Genomic DNA, 16,571 nt, shown 5'->3' with positions numbered 1-16,571 from the left:
TAGCACATTTTAGAAGGTAGTTTCTTTCAGCATTCTTTTCTGAATTTATCTTTGCAGTTGACAAACAGACTGATTCTTCTTCCAAATGTATAACTAGAAATACCAGCACTCTGCCTCTTGCTAATCCCAGGTAAAGACCAAAGCAGAGATAAAGAACTGGACTTCTAACCCACAGGCAGTCCTTTTTTTAGGACAGAAAGCAGCTTTATTTTTCTTCAACTTCTTTTTTTTTCTTTTTTCTGTTTTTTTCCATCTCTAAATGCCAGGCATTTCAGAGAGCTTGGGGAATGAAGTCAACATTGTGACAGATACACATATGAAACTACCACATGAAGCACTTTTTAAACTGAAAAATAACACAGGCTCTCAGAAACAGAACTACAGCCAAGCACTATTTTATTACTGTATTTATACCACAAGCTCCCTTCTCCTCTTTCCCTCCTTTCCTCTAGAACTAGAGGTAAATCCATTAATTAGACAAGAAAGTGTTCTGTAGGACGTAGATAACAATTTCGGAGACACAAAAACCCTACTAACAGAGTTTTCTGGCCCATGTCATAGGACAGTATAGAATCAAACAAATGAACCTTGGAGCTTACCATTTCGAGACAAATCAAGTTCCACCAGCTGCATGAAATTTGCTATTTCTGGGGGGAGCCGTTGGATTTCATTATCACTAAGCCCAAGTTTCCGTAACTTCACAAGCTGGAAGAAAGGCTGAAAGAAAGAAAAAATTGCATTTCAGAAAATATTCACATAACTCACATATAGGCATGATAAATGATGAGGAATAACTAGAATCACTTTCAAAATATGAGCTAATTAAACCTATTGCATGGCATTAGTTGTGCAGATCTCCTTGACATCTGTACCAGAACAAGCATTTTGTTTTCATTTTCACATGCAGACAAACTATAACCTGTATTTTACCTAAAATGAAAATGCATGTAAAAAAAAAAATAATCCATAAAGCTTGCTGTTAAAGATCATTGCAGATAGACACTAGCAAAATCCAGAGTGCCAGTTTAAAGTCATTAACGGGGCAAGGCTACCAAGCAGAGTAATTAAAAGCATCCTAATTACACACCAGGGCTCATTAGGAAGTTAATACAGAGGAAGACTTCTAAAGAACAAGATCCAGAAAAGTGATGAAGAGGGGCTGACAAGGTCTTCTTCAGCAGTGAACACCAAAACCAACTAGATTACAGAACCAGCCTCCGCCAGGCAGGCTTTCCTTCCAGCCTCAAACACCCTCTGTTCTATGGCCCAGTTTCAGAAGGACTAAGGAAACGTGGGCAGCATTTCAGGTCTCCTTTGCTTGAGGAAAAGCCCAGCCCAGCCCTGTCCACGTGAGAGCACGGCACACCAGGCTGGCAGCATGCTACCATTCCCTGACCCCAGCTACGGGGGTCTGGCAGCCCCCAAGACAAAATAGCCATCAAACAGGCCAAGCTGAAAGTCAGGCCAACCCCAGGCACTGGGAGCAGCTGCTGACTGACAAAGGATCATTTAAAACATATTGAGATGTAGGCATTGCTAAGAAAGTTGTGGAGCTCTTACAGAAACTTTCCTTTCTTCCAGGCAGGCGTTTCACGGGGTGAGGATTTGTGCAGAATGAAATGACTTCACACACAAGTCATCTTGATCAAAACTGCACAGACTCCTCCAATTTAGAGAGAGTTTTGTGCCCCTGGAGTGCACAGGGAGTTTGACCCAGCAGTCAAACACCTGCACCTCACCCACTCACAGCATGTGTGCATGCCTGCACCCCCATGGTTTTGCCACCTTGGGGAAACTGGAAGATATTGGCAATTTGGGATACCCACTTACATTTCATCACCTGCAATCCCTTCTACAAAATTAGCACCTCTTCTTGAGGTTTTTTTTTTTTTTTATTAAGGTGATGGAGTATGTGCTCTAAATGTCACTCAGGTATTACTTAGATTGACACAAAAAGGGACAGTAAGGCATCTCACTAGGACACAAGGCAAAAGCAGTTTCATCAATCTGTATTAAAATACAGGTTTTCAATCTTATTTTGAGTGGTCAAGATCATAAATCAGGTTAAGTGCAAAGTTTTGCACTTCTGCATCAATCTTTCAGTACACATTGTCACAGAAAAATAAACCACATCTGAAACAAATGTGCTTTCCCTCCAAAACATGGGTTCCTTTTAGGGGATAAGAAGGATAGAGCTTTAAAAAGTTTATAAACACTCGACAGTAAAAGATGCACCAGATTTGAATGTGGAATTTCAAAGGCATTTTTGAGTCAGAATGGCATTCCTCCACTGTTCCCCATATTAAAAGTGTTTTATAACACAGTTGAAAATTTAAGAGGAAGGTAAAATTCTCCCTAATTCCATATTTCTAGCTCCCTAAAAACTTATATTCCAATTAAAAGAGCCACAAATGCTTTTTAATTCTTCATTGTCCTCAAAAGATCCATAATTGCATTTTCATATCATTACTATTCTTACCTTAAAACAAATGTAGCCCTTTCTCTAAATATTTATTAATATGCCTAAACTAAAAATCCATCAGAAGCTTAGAAAAGCACTTAAAGACACTTTTGTGAAAACACAGCAGGAGTACACTCTGCAGAAGAGATCCCAATCTGTCCTAACACTCCAAAGTAAATACTTGCCAAAATGCGTTCCTCAAAGCAGTGTGTAGCTGCTAAACTGTATGAAAGTTATAAATATTGATGTTCTTCTACAAATCTTATCTAAGCAACAGTTGTCCCTGACAGATATTCACAATGGCAAGTGAGCAAAGACAGCAGGAACATGGTTAAAAGACAGAGCAGTCCTCTAAAGAGCTGGATATCCTCAGGAAGGTTTGAGGGCACCCACAGTACCATGTGTCAATGCAGTTCGTATTTATTAAATGTGCACAGCACGTGTGCAACAAGCAATATTACACAATATTTAAAGACATTCCTCTTTCTTCAGCTGACTACTACATAAAAGTATAATTAACTGGAAGGTTTATTTTCCATCTGCATAACAATTTTTAATGAATGACACCATTTCCTAGATAAAATCAAACTGCAATTACACGAATGGCATTTCTTTGAACTTCTGGTTTGGTTGTTTTTTTCCCTTTAAACTACAGGACTCAATCACTCTTGCATGTTTAGTGCATCCTAGTCCCATTTCATTAAGTGTTCTTCCTTTCTCTAAGACACATCATTAGTGCTCTGAAGCACTGCTAGAGAGGCAAGAAATTCCTTTCAGCCATATATGTTTTATCTTTCAAAAAGGCCACAAAGGAACGATTGGAAAACAGAGAACAGAGAGAATTAAAAACTTACTCAATAGAGTTCAACAAACATAAACATATATATGTATACATATGTATGTGTTTAAATATCTGAGATTTTTAAAATACATGCCAACAAGAAACATGTTCCTAATTTGATGTCTCTAACACAGTTCTGCCTCTATTTGATAAGCTCTAACACAATCCAAAGTGCAATGGGGCTGTTGGCCAGAGCAGCGTATCCACCCAGCACGCTCTAAGAGCTGGTTTTGATTGCAGACCCAATGCCTCTATGAGTATCTTGGCAACACTTCTAATGCTGCTTAGTTTAGCCAGCCTAATTAATAGGGCCTCAATGAGAAAAATAATGCCATGAGCATAAGCACTGAAGTAGCCTACAACTTGCTATTTAGTACCAGTTCCTGACCCTCAACTGAAGCTTTTCCTGCTATCAAAGAAGTTATAGAGGTTTCTATTATATGGATTTTTTAAGAATATACATCTTGAACAGATCCCTTCTCTCACTGGAAAAGTAACCAAGACTCTCTCACCCAGACACATATTTAAAAAAAACCACTTCATTCTGACAAAATTGGATCGATGTCAGCCAACAGAAGAAAACAGATAAGTGCATGACTCACTGAAAAGTATAAACAGACAGTGTGATCCCACAGCCCTCATTTTTATACCTTTTTTTTAAGAATACCACTACAACTGGTATTCAATTCTATAAAAAAAAAGTTAAGAGAATTAAGCCAAACTAGTAGGATATTTTCTTCCATGCAAGTGGCCAACACAACATATCTCTGGGTTTCTTTCAATGGTTCTCTCCCAAAACAAAAAATACTCATGCCTGAGAATTTCCCCTGAAAATTCAGCACCTTAGCTGATGGGAATAAAAAAAACCATAAATGGAAATACGTGAAAACAATAAACAGTTGAAGTAAAACACATAGGAGAGAACAAAGATGTTTTTGCAGTTAATGCTTTCTAAGGGGAGGAGCAACATTCCAGCATCATCTGAGCTGCTAGAGCCTTTGCAGGGCTGGAGACATGTCACACTCCAAGCCCACCTGGCACAGGTAGCCTAACTAAAGGTGCACTGTGTTAAGCAAAACATTTCCATAAAAAGACTACTACTAGCTATTGTGACCACAACTAGCAGCAAAGAGAATTAAAAATTCTCTTTAGGCAGAATCCACTGCCTAATTCTCACAATGGGCTAGCATAAGCAGTAGACATTAGAATGAGATGTTAAGGAGAAAGAAAATTGCAAATTAACTTGCTTCATGGTTACACACACACCAGATAAGATGAGGGTTTGGTGGTTTTTTGCTTCAGGATTTTTTTTTTGCAAGCACTTGAGCTGTTGCTGACAAGATTAAGAATTTGTAAGCATTTGCTCTTATGTCAGATTTCCTTCAGATGCCAATATGGATTTTCCACATACACGTGCTGCCTCAGCTTTTAAGGCTTCTTCAGGCAATTACATTATTATATTAAAATGAATTAAGTAAGCTCTAAGACAGAGTATGTTATTAGGTTCTGTTTCGTAAGCATGTCTGTATTTATTTGACCCATTTTCCAAACTTACAAATGACCAACTAAAGGCTATCCATGCTTTAGAATTAAGAAGTGGCACATAGCAATTTAAACACAGTTTAACTCCTAAATGCATTCTTGTTTTAAATCTTACTTCAGGCTCCATTTTCTTCTCCTACATTGTAAACAAAAATCAATGGGGACACCATTTCATTTGTTTACTTCCAATCACCAGCTATGTGTCCTCCTTTGGTCCTCGGATAAGGGCAACTACAGCCAATCCTTCCCCACACTTTCTATAGTGCTTCAGAAAGATCTTTTTCTGAGGTCTTTCTTCAAGCAAACACAAGTAGAAGAGGCAATTTTGGTAAGCAAAGCAGTGAACAAGAGACAAGGCATCAAATCCATGAAATAACCTTGCAACACAGCTGCTGCCCAACAAGGCCCCTACCCCTTGCTTCTGGCCCCTGGGAGTTACCATTTTGTCTGCACTGTTGCTTGGCTTCAGTGGCAGCAGAGGAAGCCTGTAGGAATATCATGCTATTTAGTGCAATACAACAGAAGCCCAACCCACTTTAGGTAAACACACTGCTTGGTGCTCAGGACACCAGGAGGAAAACAAGGATTAAATCCGGTAGTGAAGCAGCACCAGTGAACCCAAGCATTCAAGTTCCCCAGAATGGGTTTATTAACCAGGCTCTGGCACAAGCATACACACACATTCCCCACCTCCCTGAAGGGCAAAAGCAAAGAGGGAAGGGTGAGCTTTTCCTCATTCCTCTCCACTCCACTTCTGTCCAAGGCATCAACAGAAAGGCCTCTGACAGACTATCATATCAATAGGGGTCACTCAGTGCTAAGGATTCCAAGGAGAGAGGACACTCAGTGCTCTACACTCTGGTGGGATTTCAAGTACCACTTCTACTCCAGTGGACATCCCAGTCTGGAGCTCCCAGCAAGCTGTAATGCACCCTGCACTCCACTCCAGCCTCAAGACATCACCCTCAGTCAAAATCCACAACTAACCTGTGAGCAAAAAACTTTTTCTAGGATGCAATCCTGTACATCATTGTCTTAAAATCCAACCCAGAGACTTCTGCCAGTAGCACGGGGGGGAGTGCTGAGGAAAACCAGCAAGAGCACAGAGAACAGAAACCTTTCCTGTAGAAGCACATCCAAACTAGCCGCACCATAAAATGCTGAGGAAGCTGAATCCTACTCTGGATTCATGAAGTGTGAAAAGAGACTCCAGTAAAGCCTAGCATGGCCATTCTCGGTTTGGCATCTCCCACAAAGCCTGCTGGCAACATCAGGACTCCTCAAGTCACTCTGTCTCCTTTCACCTGTGAGCAAGGACAGCTGGCAAAGGCAACAGCGTTTCACAAATATGGATCTCATGTGATCCTTTGGGCACAACACCCTTTAATTTTCAAATAAAATACTCCCGTAGATACAGAAACCACTTCTGAGGGCAGGGATGAACTCACAGTGCAGCACAGCAGGGTCATCATGCAATTGATGACTGCATCAAAGCAGCAGCTGATGGACTTCCTCTGGAGCCATGAGGAGATGCAGCAGCTGGGGATGGACAGCAGCACACAGACCTCTGCCTGCCTGGCAAATGGACAACCACTCCATGAGCTGAGGTCTCCCATTCTGTCTTCACATGTGCCATAAGCAAAGACAGAACTGTTATATATACTTGGCATGATGAAAGATTGTTTCAAACATCCAACCATGTATGCAGAATATATTCAAGCTATCCTTTGGTCTTGCAACATTCTACTACCAACTTTGTGATCATGAATATTAGTGAAAAACATCATGGAGGTGGACATTGAAGCAGGAGTCTATACAAAACATTAATAAAATTACTAGATTTCACAACAAGAGAAAAATATTAATGAAATAGCACAGTTCATGGGCACATATCCTAAACAGAACCAGATGCTGCAACTGCTGCCTGTCCCCCCAACTGGTACTTGAAGGGAAAGCCCAAGAGAAAGATCAGCCAGGCTGTGGGGGAAGGCCTACAGAAGACAGAGCAAAAATTACACCAATGCCTCACTGAAGTTGGCATTCAGCATCGACCTGCTACACTTCTGACACCCTATTTTCAAAGCATATGCCATTTTCTGAACCACTGACAAGGATGGGCCAATTGCAGGTCCTACTCTCAGTTGTTAGCATTCCTTTTAAAAGAAGACAAATAAGGAACTATCCACTCTCAAAAACCAATACACTCCAGCACTGAATTAAGTGCTACCTACCAAGCAATGCACTGACCAGGTTGTCTCCCACTGTTCCTGGCAGACAAGGATTTACTTTCTCTTTTATATCAATTAAGCAGAAGCAACAAAGGTTAAAGAGCACTCCATGCTAGAGGTGTTTGTTAGAGCACAGTGGTGAGAGGGACTACCTCTGCCTTTAAGAGAGGCCAGAAAACATCTACAACAATGAAACACAGATTCATTGCAGTTAAATGTATTTGCCATTTGGAGGGAAAAAAAAAACAACCAAAGCCCACATTAATCTCTCTAATGAATTTCTAGCATGCATTTTTCCAGTATACAAGACTGTTGGCAGGAGGTAATGTCTTTATTTTTGACCAACTGATATAATTACAAAAATAACTCTATGTATAATCATAAAATTTATTTTAGAGGTACAGATGTATAATCTCTGCCCACAAACCTTGTCTCACCTACGTACATCACAAAGAGAAGGGAATGCTACCAGTTTACTACAACAGTACACACCTTACAAAAAAACAAGTTAAAGGTATTGAAACACAACTACTTAATTATTTTCAACTCAGGACAAAAATCAGTAGAGCTGAGCTGTTACTACAAAAAACTGCCATTAGAAAATATTTCAAACCAAGCACACTTCAAAAATCTTCTGAACAATCGCAGGGACACTACCAGGGAAGACAATGACTTTCCTTTGTTGAGGAAACAGACTAAGTTCTTCCATCAGACTGTGGTCTTTCATTTGATGTCAAAAGGTAAAGTATTTATCAAGTGTGAAGCAATAAAACAGAAAAATCTGGAAAGTGGGAGGAGAAAACCTAGACATACTTAACTGGTAATAAACTTCTTTGTAGCCTTCAACACAGAGCTCCATGTTTAGAGGTATGTTAATATAAGGATCCAATGTTGCTTCTCTACAAACTATTATGGATTTTAATAATTCAAGCATGTACTGCATGATAGATAGTACTAATTGACAATAATCACAACAGGTTACAAAAGGTAACATAGTCTCAAGATACCAGTGCTCTTAGCGAGTATTTTAACATTTGTCATCCTGAAAAAAAATCTCAAACTTTCAATAAAACTACTTTTACTGTGTGTACAGTCTGCTTCAGCTTCACCCAGTGGCACAGTTCTCTCTCTGACACTAACTGTAAATACATGGTTGTTCAAATCATACAGTGGTATTTCTTTAAGGATTTACAGTGAGATGTGCAAAACCACCATGACATTATCAATGTAGAAAGTAAAACAATTAAACATTTGAGGGTGAATAAACCTGGAAAACCACAACAATTCCATCTGTATCATTAAAACCACCCAAGTTAAAGATGGGCAAAATCTTTGATATGCCCTCTACAGAATCATAAAACAGGTGAGGTTGGAAGGGGCTCTAGAAATCACCTAGTGCACCCCTGCTCAAAGCATGGACCACCTAGAGAAGGTCACCTAGCACCATGTTCAGTCAGGCTTACAGCATCTTCATGAACAGAGACTGCACAACCTCTCTGGACAATCCATGCCAGTGTTTGACCACCCTCGTAGTACAAAAGTATTTTCATATTTCAGACAGTCCCTGTGTTTCAGCCCTTGCCCACTGCCTCTTGTAAGGTCACGGGGCACCCCAAGCAAGGTTTCATGCTGATTAACATGTATTTATATACAACCATGAGCCTTTCTCTTCTCAAGGCTTAACTATTCTGGCTCCTTTAGCCTTCTCTCCTGAGAGATGTTCCAAGCCCTTAACAGTCTTTGTGGTCCCTACAGTGTATGTCCAGGTTTCTTCTTTTGGGACACCCAGCACTAGACAAAGCACTCCAGGTCTGTTTCCCCAATGCTAGCCAGAGGACAAGGATCACCTGCGGGAAATGCTTTGTGTTGCACAGCCCAGGATATTGTTGGTTCTCTCTGTCATGAAGGAGCATTGCTGGCTGACAGACAACTTGTCCACCAGGTTACCCATGGCCTTTTACTGGAAAACTGTTTTCCAGATGGTCAACCCTCAGCCTGTACTGGAGAAGTGGGCTATTTCTCTCCAGGTGGAGGTGTATTTCTCTTTACTGAACTTCATGAGATTCCTCTCTGCCCGTTTCTCCAGCCTCTCCCTGTCCTGCTGAATGGTAGCATAAACATCATCTTTACCAACCTTTTCCAAGGAGAATCCTAAACATACCAAAGTTTGTTTTCTCAAGATGCTGCTTATTTCTGTTCCTTCCTCTCAGAACCCAGAACTCCACCATCTTATGGTCACTACAGCCAAGGTGACCAAGGTCAGTACAGCTACTACAACCCTGATCTTCACATCTCAACCTGCCTTTTCTTCTTTTTAAGTATGAGGTCTAATAGATCACCTCTGTCCATTAAATCCTTGAGCAGCTGTGTTAGGAAGCCATCAAAGCATTTCAGAAACTCCTGGATTGTTTACAGCCTGATGTGTTGTTCTTCCAGCTGTCATGTCATTCAAGACCCATGTGAGGGCCTGAGCCTGTAAAAATGAGACTTCTTCCAGTTATGTGAAGAAGGCATCACCTACTACTTCATCCTGATCAGCAGACACCCAAAACAATGTCATCCACTAATCCCAACCTGCTCTCAGCTGGACCATCATCCACCCCAAAGAAAAACTCCACAAATCCTTGCTACTCTCTCATCCAAAGAGCAACTCTCCCCATCCTTGCTTTCCTGGCCTGTCCTGCAAGAGCCTGTGTTTATCCACTGCAGCACTCCAGCCACGTGAGACATCCCACCACATCTCTCCAAACTCAAGGAGATCTGTGCATTCAATATAAGGAGATAAACTTCCTACATATGTACAACTTAAGCAGCTATAAACACAAATTTAAAGAGAGGCACAGTACGATAATCATGTCTTTCCACAGATTACTGGCCACTGACCAAACAAGTGTCTTTCAGGCTTATGGTTGCATAATGATAGAAACAATGGTAGAACAGTGAAACTCAGTGCAGAACAGGTTTTTTCCTGAGACAAAGGTATGGTATGGGAAGAACAGTGGGACTGTTTCTTAAGGAGCTTTCACATGATTTTGGTAAGATAACAGCACCCTGGATTTCAACAGCACACGTAACAGAGATACCGACAGTGCTCAATGTCAAGCAGAGCAGACCAGCAGCATCTCTAACAAAGAAACTGAGGCACAGGACAAGGCCAGGGTTTAAACAGATCTCTTGGGAAAAGGGTCTCACATCTATCTAGTAACTCTACAGAGAAGCTTTAATATATAACACCAAGAAGAAAAATTACAGATGACAGATATAATTTGTAAGCTCAGAGATGCAAAATGATTCAGTGCTGCACTGCATTAGGTTTACAAACACTACATAAAAATCATTCCCCAAAGGAAAAAAAAACTTCCTCAGACTCTTAGGCTAAACTAAGTGCATAGAAAAAGTTTTGGAATTTTTTCTGCCACTGGAGTTTTTCCATAAACAACATCTGCTAGAAGTATCATGGGAAAGTGGTCTTTATTCTTTGAGTTAAAGAACTGAGCAGCAGCAAGACAAAACAGCAGCAAAACAAGTGTTATAAGCTATTTCCACCACCCACCAATGTAAAGAATATTGTGATTTAATACAAAGGCCAAAATATAATACTGCATTCAAGGGTTCCTAAGATTATTTTTTTTCTATCACTGGAGAAAGAAATATGCAGCAATTCAGTTTTGTACTGCAAATTTGAATCACAGAGAAATTAGGCTGACAGGATGTATTTGCCCTTAAATTCTAATGAACTGGAATAGAAAACATCATTTCATCAACTACAGACTGATCTATAGAATTGAAAGCATTTTACTTTTATCTGATTCTTTTCATTAGAAAAGCTATTGAAACGCATCATGCAGAATGTGTTATTTTCTTCTATCAAAGCAATTTGCCAGAAAGCCTACTCTTCAGTGAAGAATAGTTTTTGACGTGCAGCAAATGATATACTGCACATTACAGCCTGAGTTGAAAAATTCATCAAGTTTTCACTCCCAAGGAAAACAAAAATGCTATGGGTTTAGAAAAGAAAACCACACAAACTACATTTTTAAATCGCTCTATGCACACTGGCGACCACTTTTTTTTTTCCCAATAAAATCAGATACACAAAATAATTAACAGAAGGCACATGGGATCCAACACAGGAGAAGGAATTATTTAGGCAAGTTAAGAGCTACACTTTACCACCGACTCTATACACAGCCCATCCTTTTCAGACCAAAGGGTGCAGCTCTTTAATTTGTCTTGTAAAACAGAAGTGGCGAGAAGCATGCTGACAGCTAGAAATTGCTGTTCTGTGGGAAAACAGCCACATCTGCTGAGAAAGGCTTCAGAGAGACTTCATTATTGTGGAAAACCACCAGCAGGTAATAGCATACAGCCTGCTCCTCCAGCACATCCCATCAGGCTGGCTCATCCTGCAAGAAGGGTAAGAGCAGAGGAGGGAACCTGGGAGGCAGCAGGAAGGAAGGGGAAAGAGCAGAGTACAAAGGAAAGAAATGTTTGCAAGGGCAGTCGAGAACCCAGCACAGAAGGGATGGAAGAGGAAGCAAAGCATCAGCAACAGACAGCAGACAGAGCTCTTTGGGTTGGAAGAAATAAGAAAGATCCTGGAACATGAAGGATGGGGGAGGATGGGAAAGTATGAACATTCAGGGTGAGGAGTCTGAGACACCAGTGGTAAAGACAGAAAAGGGTCACTGTCAATGTAAGAACAAGTTCTGCATCATGCAACTGGGGAATGGAGCAAAGAAGGGACCCCGGGATCCAGCAGAGCAGCTAAGGAAACCTTGACAAAGATTCACTTACTGACATGGAAACCAAATGTGCAGCAACAAAATTATATAAAAAACCTTAATGTTACTCTACAAACAAAAATTATTACCTTGTATTCTTAAAATGCTGACAGATACAACTTGATAAAGAAAAAGTATTTGTAGGGAAAAGGGGGTCAGAGAAACAGTTCTTTTTCTGGGCCACATATGAATGCACAAGGAAGCAAACATGGGGAAGAGTAGAAATAACAGGGCCACCTCTCTCTGATCCTCAGACATTTTTTTTCAACCCTTCCTACCCTCTCCCCTTAGAAAAAGGTGAAGAGTTCTACCATGCATTTTGGTCAGCTTACAGAACAGAAATAAAACTAGCAAAGTAACTCCCTCAACATGATTCAAGTGTATTCCTTGTTTCCTCTGAGGATATTTCACATGACTCTCATAACACACAATTCAGCAATAGTGCTGAGTCCTGCTAGTCATTTTCCTTCAAGATGCTACAGCAATTCTCTAAGTTGTCTTCCATATTTTGATAGAATTCTTATGTGTGTTTCTACTGTTGGGTTTTTTTCATTAACACCCTAACATATGCCATGTTCTACTAGCTTCTTCTAGAATAAGAGAGGTTTTAAGTATGCTAGGAAAGCCTACAAATTAAACAAAGCCTAAGACTACTTCTGTGTCTGAAAATGGAGATTTTAGGATGTATTAGAGTATATTCTTTTACTGGTGTATTGGATCAAACCAACCAAAGGACACCTTTTATAGCTACTTGATAGAAATGGGGGCAGAGAGAAGTGGGGGGGAAGGGGGGAAGCGTGTGCATCCAACACAAATTGCCTCATCAGCTTGAGAGAAATGCAGCAGATCCACATATTTCATCATGCCACTTGCTGATATTTATCTCCCTCAGAAAGCTTTACATTTGAAGGGATGAAAAAAAAATACAAGTGGATGTAGAGTGAAAGTCTAGAAATAAAGCCATCATCACTGTCATTCTTGTAGCCATGGCAAAGTTGGTAAAAGAACTCACGAGTATCTACTCAATTTCCCAGAAGCTTTACAAGACCTCCTGCCTGCTGTAGAAGACCTTTCAGACCACAGCTGCCCACACTGGGAAGTGAGTCTGAGCTACCTGTGTGCACAATGAAGAGCTGAGCAGCAGAGCTGGGGTCTCCTCCTGCATCCATGGCAACTTCCGCTGCAAGTGACGGAGTTTACAGGGAGATTCTTCTTCGCTCTGCCAAGGTGAGGCTTTACAGCAGCAATTTCCTAAGGGGCATCACAACCACCTCAGCAGCACAAACACCTTATCAGTGTTGAAGGATTATATTATGGCATCAGCACAGCCCACAGGTGATTCACCAGGAATTGGCACAGATCACTGTGAACTTCAGGACTTCACCAAGCACTGAAAAACACCTAACTAACCAGCCACTGAGAGTTACATAATTCTCCTGACTTGTTTAGGCCTCAACTCAGCCAAAATCTAGCTTGATTTTGTATTACTGCCTTTATGCACACAGAGAAGAAACTTAATGGAGGTAAGGTCAAACTAATATAATGAATTACACTAAATTAAGGCTGTAACAACCACTTTTATCTATGCTGACCCAACAGTTTGTTAATTACCCACTCTGATGATTTCCCCCATGTTTTCTCTACCAGAGGTATGGTCTACTCCAGCTTTTTGCACTGATTACCAATTCTGAATCTGTACTTTGCATTGACACTACCATTTAAATATAACAGCAATTAGCAATGTATGCTGTAGCTACCTTCCACTGAGAGATCTTCCATGATTCTCCTCAACCAGATTCCTAGAGGAGAACTTTCAGAACTGGTAGAAAAGTTGAACAGGGCTCTTCCTATCAGTTTTACCCTCAATACATTAGTTTCACATTCAGGACTGCAGCTCTGTTTTTGTACCTCAGAATTCTGCAGAGTCAACACTTACATGAGGTGATGGTGCTACTATTCCATTTATCAGAAATCATTAATAAGGAACTGACAAGGAAAGTTCATAGGTTTGTGCAGGAAGCCCCAATAAAAATGCCTCCCTGCATTGCTGACAAGGCACAAACTACTTAGGATAGATACAAGTATGTTTCTGTGGTTGTATTTCTTCAGATTCCTCCTAGTCCAGCTAAAAACCCACAAACATATTCCTACAGTATATTTAGGCCCTCCTGTAACATGATCCATGCACATTAAAAAAAAAAAAAAAAAAAAAAAAGGAAGAAAAAAAGAACCTTCTTTCTAACTTCAACTTCTGCTTGATTCCACCACAATGCCAAGGAGCCTAGGCTGATTTTTGGAGTTTTAAGCTATTTCTTACAGGTATGGAATGTAATGCATAGTCACATGCAACTAATGGGAAAAAAGTGGTCTTTTTAAGCATCACAGGGCAAATAAAGGCAATTTCATATATTATGGTTCAAGGAATAGAAGAGAAACAGTAAACAGCTGCACTCTATCTACAGAAATTAATACCATATAACACCATGAACAGACATCATCCTTTACATTTGTACACAGCAACCAGTCAGCGGTGAATTTATTACTTTTCTTTAAAATCCAAGAGCCATGGGTGTCAATGGGATTTTAGTCACACACTCATTAAATACCCCTGTAACGTGATGTGTACCAGCCTGAAAGCCAACACTAATAAGAAAGATCTTGTACAAAGGGACTCCTGAGTTTGGTCCGTGCACAAAGCCAGTAAAAACTGCTGGAAGTAAAAATAGCACCCACACACAGGCTATGCAAACCAGTTTTGCTCTACTTCAGAAGGATAAAGAGTTCAGTCACAACAAGATGCAAACTTGTGCCTAGGTTTTTCAAAAGAAAAAGCCAAATTTAACACATCAGTCCAAATGACTATTTTTACTACTGTCTGAAGGAAAACCTGGCCACCACGACTACTGTTACTATGTAGAGTTGAAAAAAGAGAGTGTATGTGAGTGCACTGAATTTCAAAAAGGAAAAAGTAAGGCTGTTTAAGTCTGGGTATGAACAGAGCAACTTTGGTTCAGGTACAAACAAAGGTGCTTTTGAAAAATTTTCTGGCTAGTGAGTTCAGTTTCTGGATTCCAAGTCAGTAAGTGAGAGTCCACATAGCTTTAAGATGTAGCTTCCAGGTAACACTTCCCGTGTCAAACTCTACCAACCACAACTCGCAAAGGTTTCTGAGTTGTCCAAAGTTTAAGGAACAAACACGGGGGAAAAAGCCCGGGGGTCCTCAAGTCAGAAGCGGAGCATGCCTCCCACCCCCTCCGCATCTGTGGAGCCGCAGTGCCTCGCTGGAACCACTCTCACGGAGCCCCTCCGGCAAAACCGGCAAGTGCCACCGGGAGAGGCACACTGGTAGGTACCACTTCAAGGTCTCAAAATCATGTTGAATTTAAAGCGAATTCCTCTTTGACAATAATACCAAAAATACAGTATGCATAAAACTCTGAGTACAAGCTTCAAGTGAGAAGCAAAACACTGACAACTGCGCAGGACTTAGACCGATACACAGAAAAGGCTTATTCGTCTCTCGTGTTTTGCACAACGAAGTTTCCAGGAGTAGAAAGCAGAAACGGGAACGCGGTTATCTGCTGGAGGGTTTTGGTTTTCCCATGTACGGAGCAGATAGTATCTACCGAAAGGGGAAAAAAGGGGAGGGCAGAATACCCTCCAAGGTCTCGTAATTCCGATGACGTGAATGTTAATCACAATACACACTAATGTCCTGCGACTCCGGCACCAACCCCCCTGCCCTCCAACAGGACCTGTCCTGCCGCAAGACGCGGATCTCCAGGTTTTGCTCCTAAAAGCTCATTTCCCATCGAACTCCGGGGAAACGCTAACCTGAAACTCCAGGTGTTCCTTTAACTCCGAGGGCAGCCAGCACAGACCCACGGCCCCAGGAGCCCCTCACGCTGCCTCGGGGCGGGCGCTGGACCGGGAGCTCGGCGGGCACCTGCCGGGGCAGCTCACCCGGCCCCCGCTCCCACTCCCGCTCACCTTGGGCAGCTCGCGGAGCTGGTTGGCGTCCAGCAGGAGCTCCTCCAGGCTGCGGCTGTAGCGGTAGATCTCCTCGGGCACGGCGGCCAGCGAGCAGTGCCGCTTGTCGATGGACTCCACATGGCGGTTGCACCGCCACAGAGGGATGCAGTGGAACATCGCCCCGCCGCCGGGGGCCGCGGGGCGGGCCCCGCCGCTCACCGCCGCCCCCTCCTCGCCGCCGGCCGCGGGAGCTGCTGCCCGCTCCGCCGCCGCGCAGCGCGGGTCCCGGCGAGCCAGCGGCCGCAAGCCGCATCCAGCGCGCCGCCGCCACCGGCGGGAAGCAGCCCCGGGCGAGCGCGGCGGCCCCGGGAGAACAATGGGCGGGAGCCGGAGCGGGGCGGAACCGGGGGCGTCCCCCTAGAGCCTCTCGGCGGGCCGCTGCCCGCTCCGCAGGGGCATCGCGGGGCGCCGAGCGCAGCGCTGCCGGCCGCCGCCGCGCATTCCCGCGCCTGACCCGGAACACGGGCGGCCGCTCCCCCTCCTCTCCTCCCCCGTCCCGGCTGACATCAGCGGGGCCGGGCCCTGCCGCCCTGCCCCGCCCCGGGCCCGGACCCGGCCCGCCGCTCGCACACCCCCCCCCCGCTCCCGCCCCGGCGCCGCCTCGCCCCGGGCAGCCGGGGGCGGGCGGCCGCACAACTTTCTGCCAAGGGAAAGAAAAGCGGCGCCGGCACGGAGCTTCCCCC

General features: G+C 42.8%; 1 protein-coding gene across 1 annotated transcript in view; it reads right to left on the bottom strand.

Annotated features, from left to right (window-relative positions):
- Positions 1–16,033, bottom strand: part of LRRC1 (leucine rich repeat containing 1) — a 69,072-nt gene extending 53,039 nt beyond the window's left edge. Inside the window, exons 1-2 of the mRNA XM_054280224.1 lie at positions 15,847–16,033; positions 600–717 (exon numbers count right to left, since the gene is read on the bottom strand). Coding sequence (XP_054136199.1) covers positions 600–717; positions 15,847–16,005 — 277 coding nt within the window. The 5' untranslated portion in view covers positions 16,006–16,033. The remainder of the gene's footprint in view (positions 1–599; positions 718–15,846) is intronic.
- Positions 16,034–16,571: the final 538 nt, after the last annotated feature.

This window comes from Melozone crissalis, unplaced genomic scaffold, assembly GCF_028551555.1.
Source record: "Melozone crissalis strain CALT ecotype California unplaced genomic scaffold, PUWL_Pcris_2 ptg000027l_1, whole genome shotgun sequence".
Taxonomy (NCBI): Eukaryota; Metazoa; Chordata; class Aves; order Passeriformes; family Passerellidae; genus Melozone; species Melozone crissalis.
This window is presented reverse-complemented; position numbering and strand designations above follow the sequence as displayed.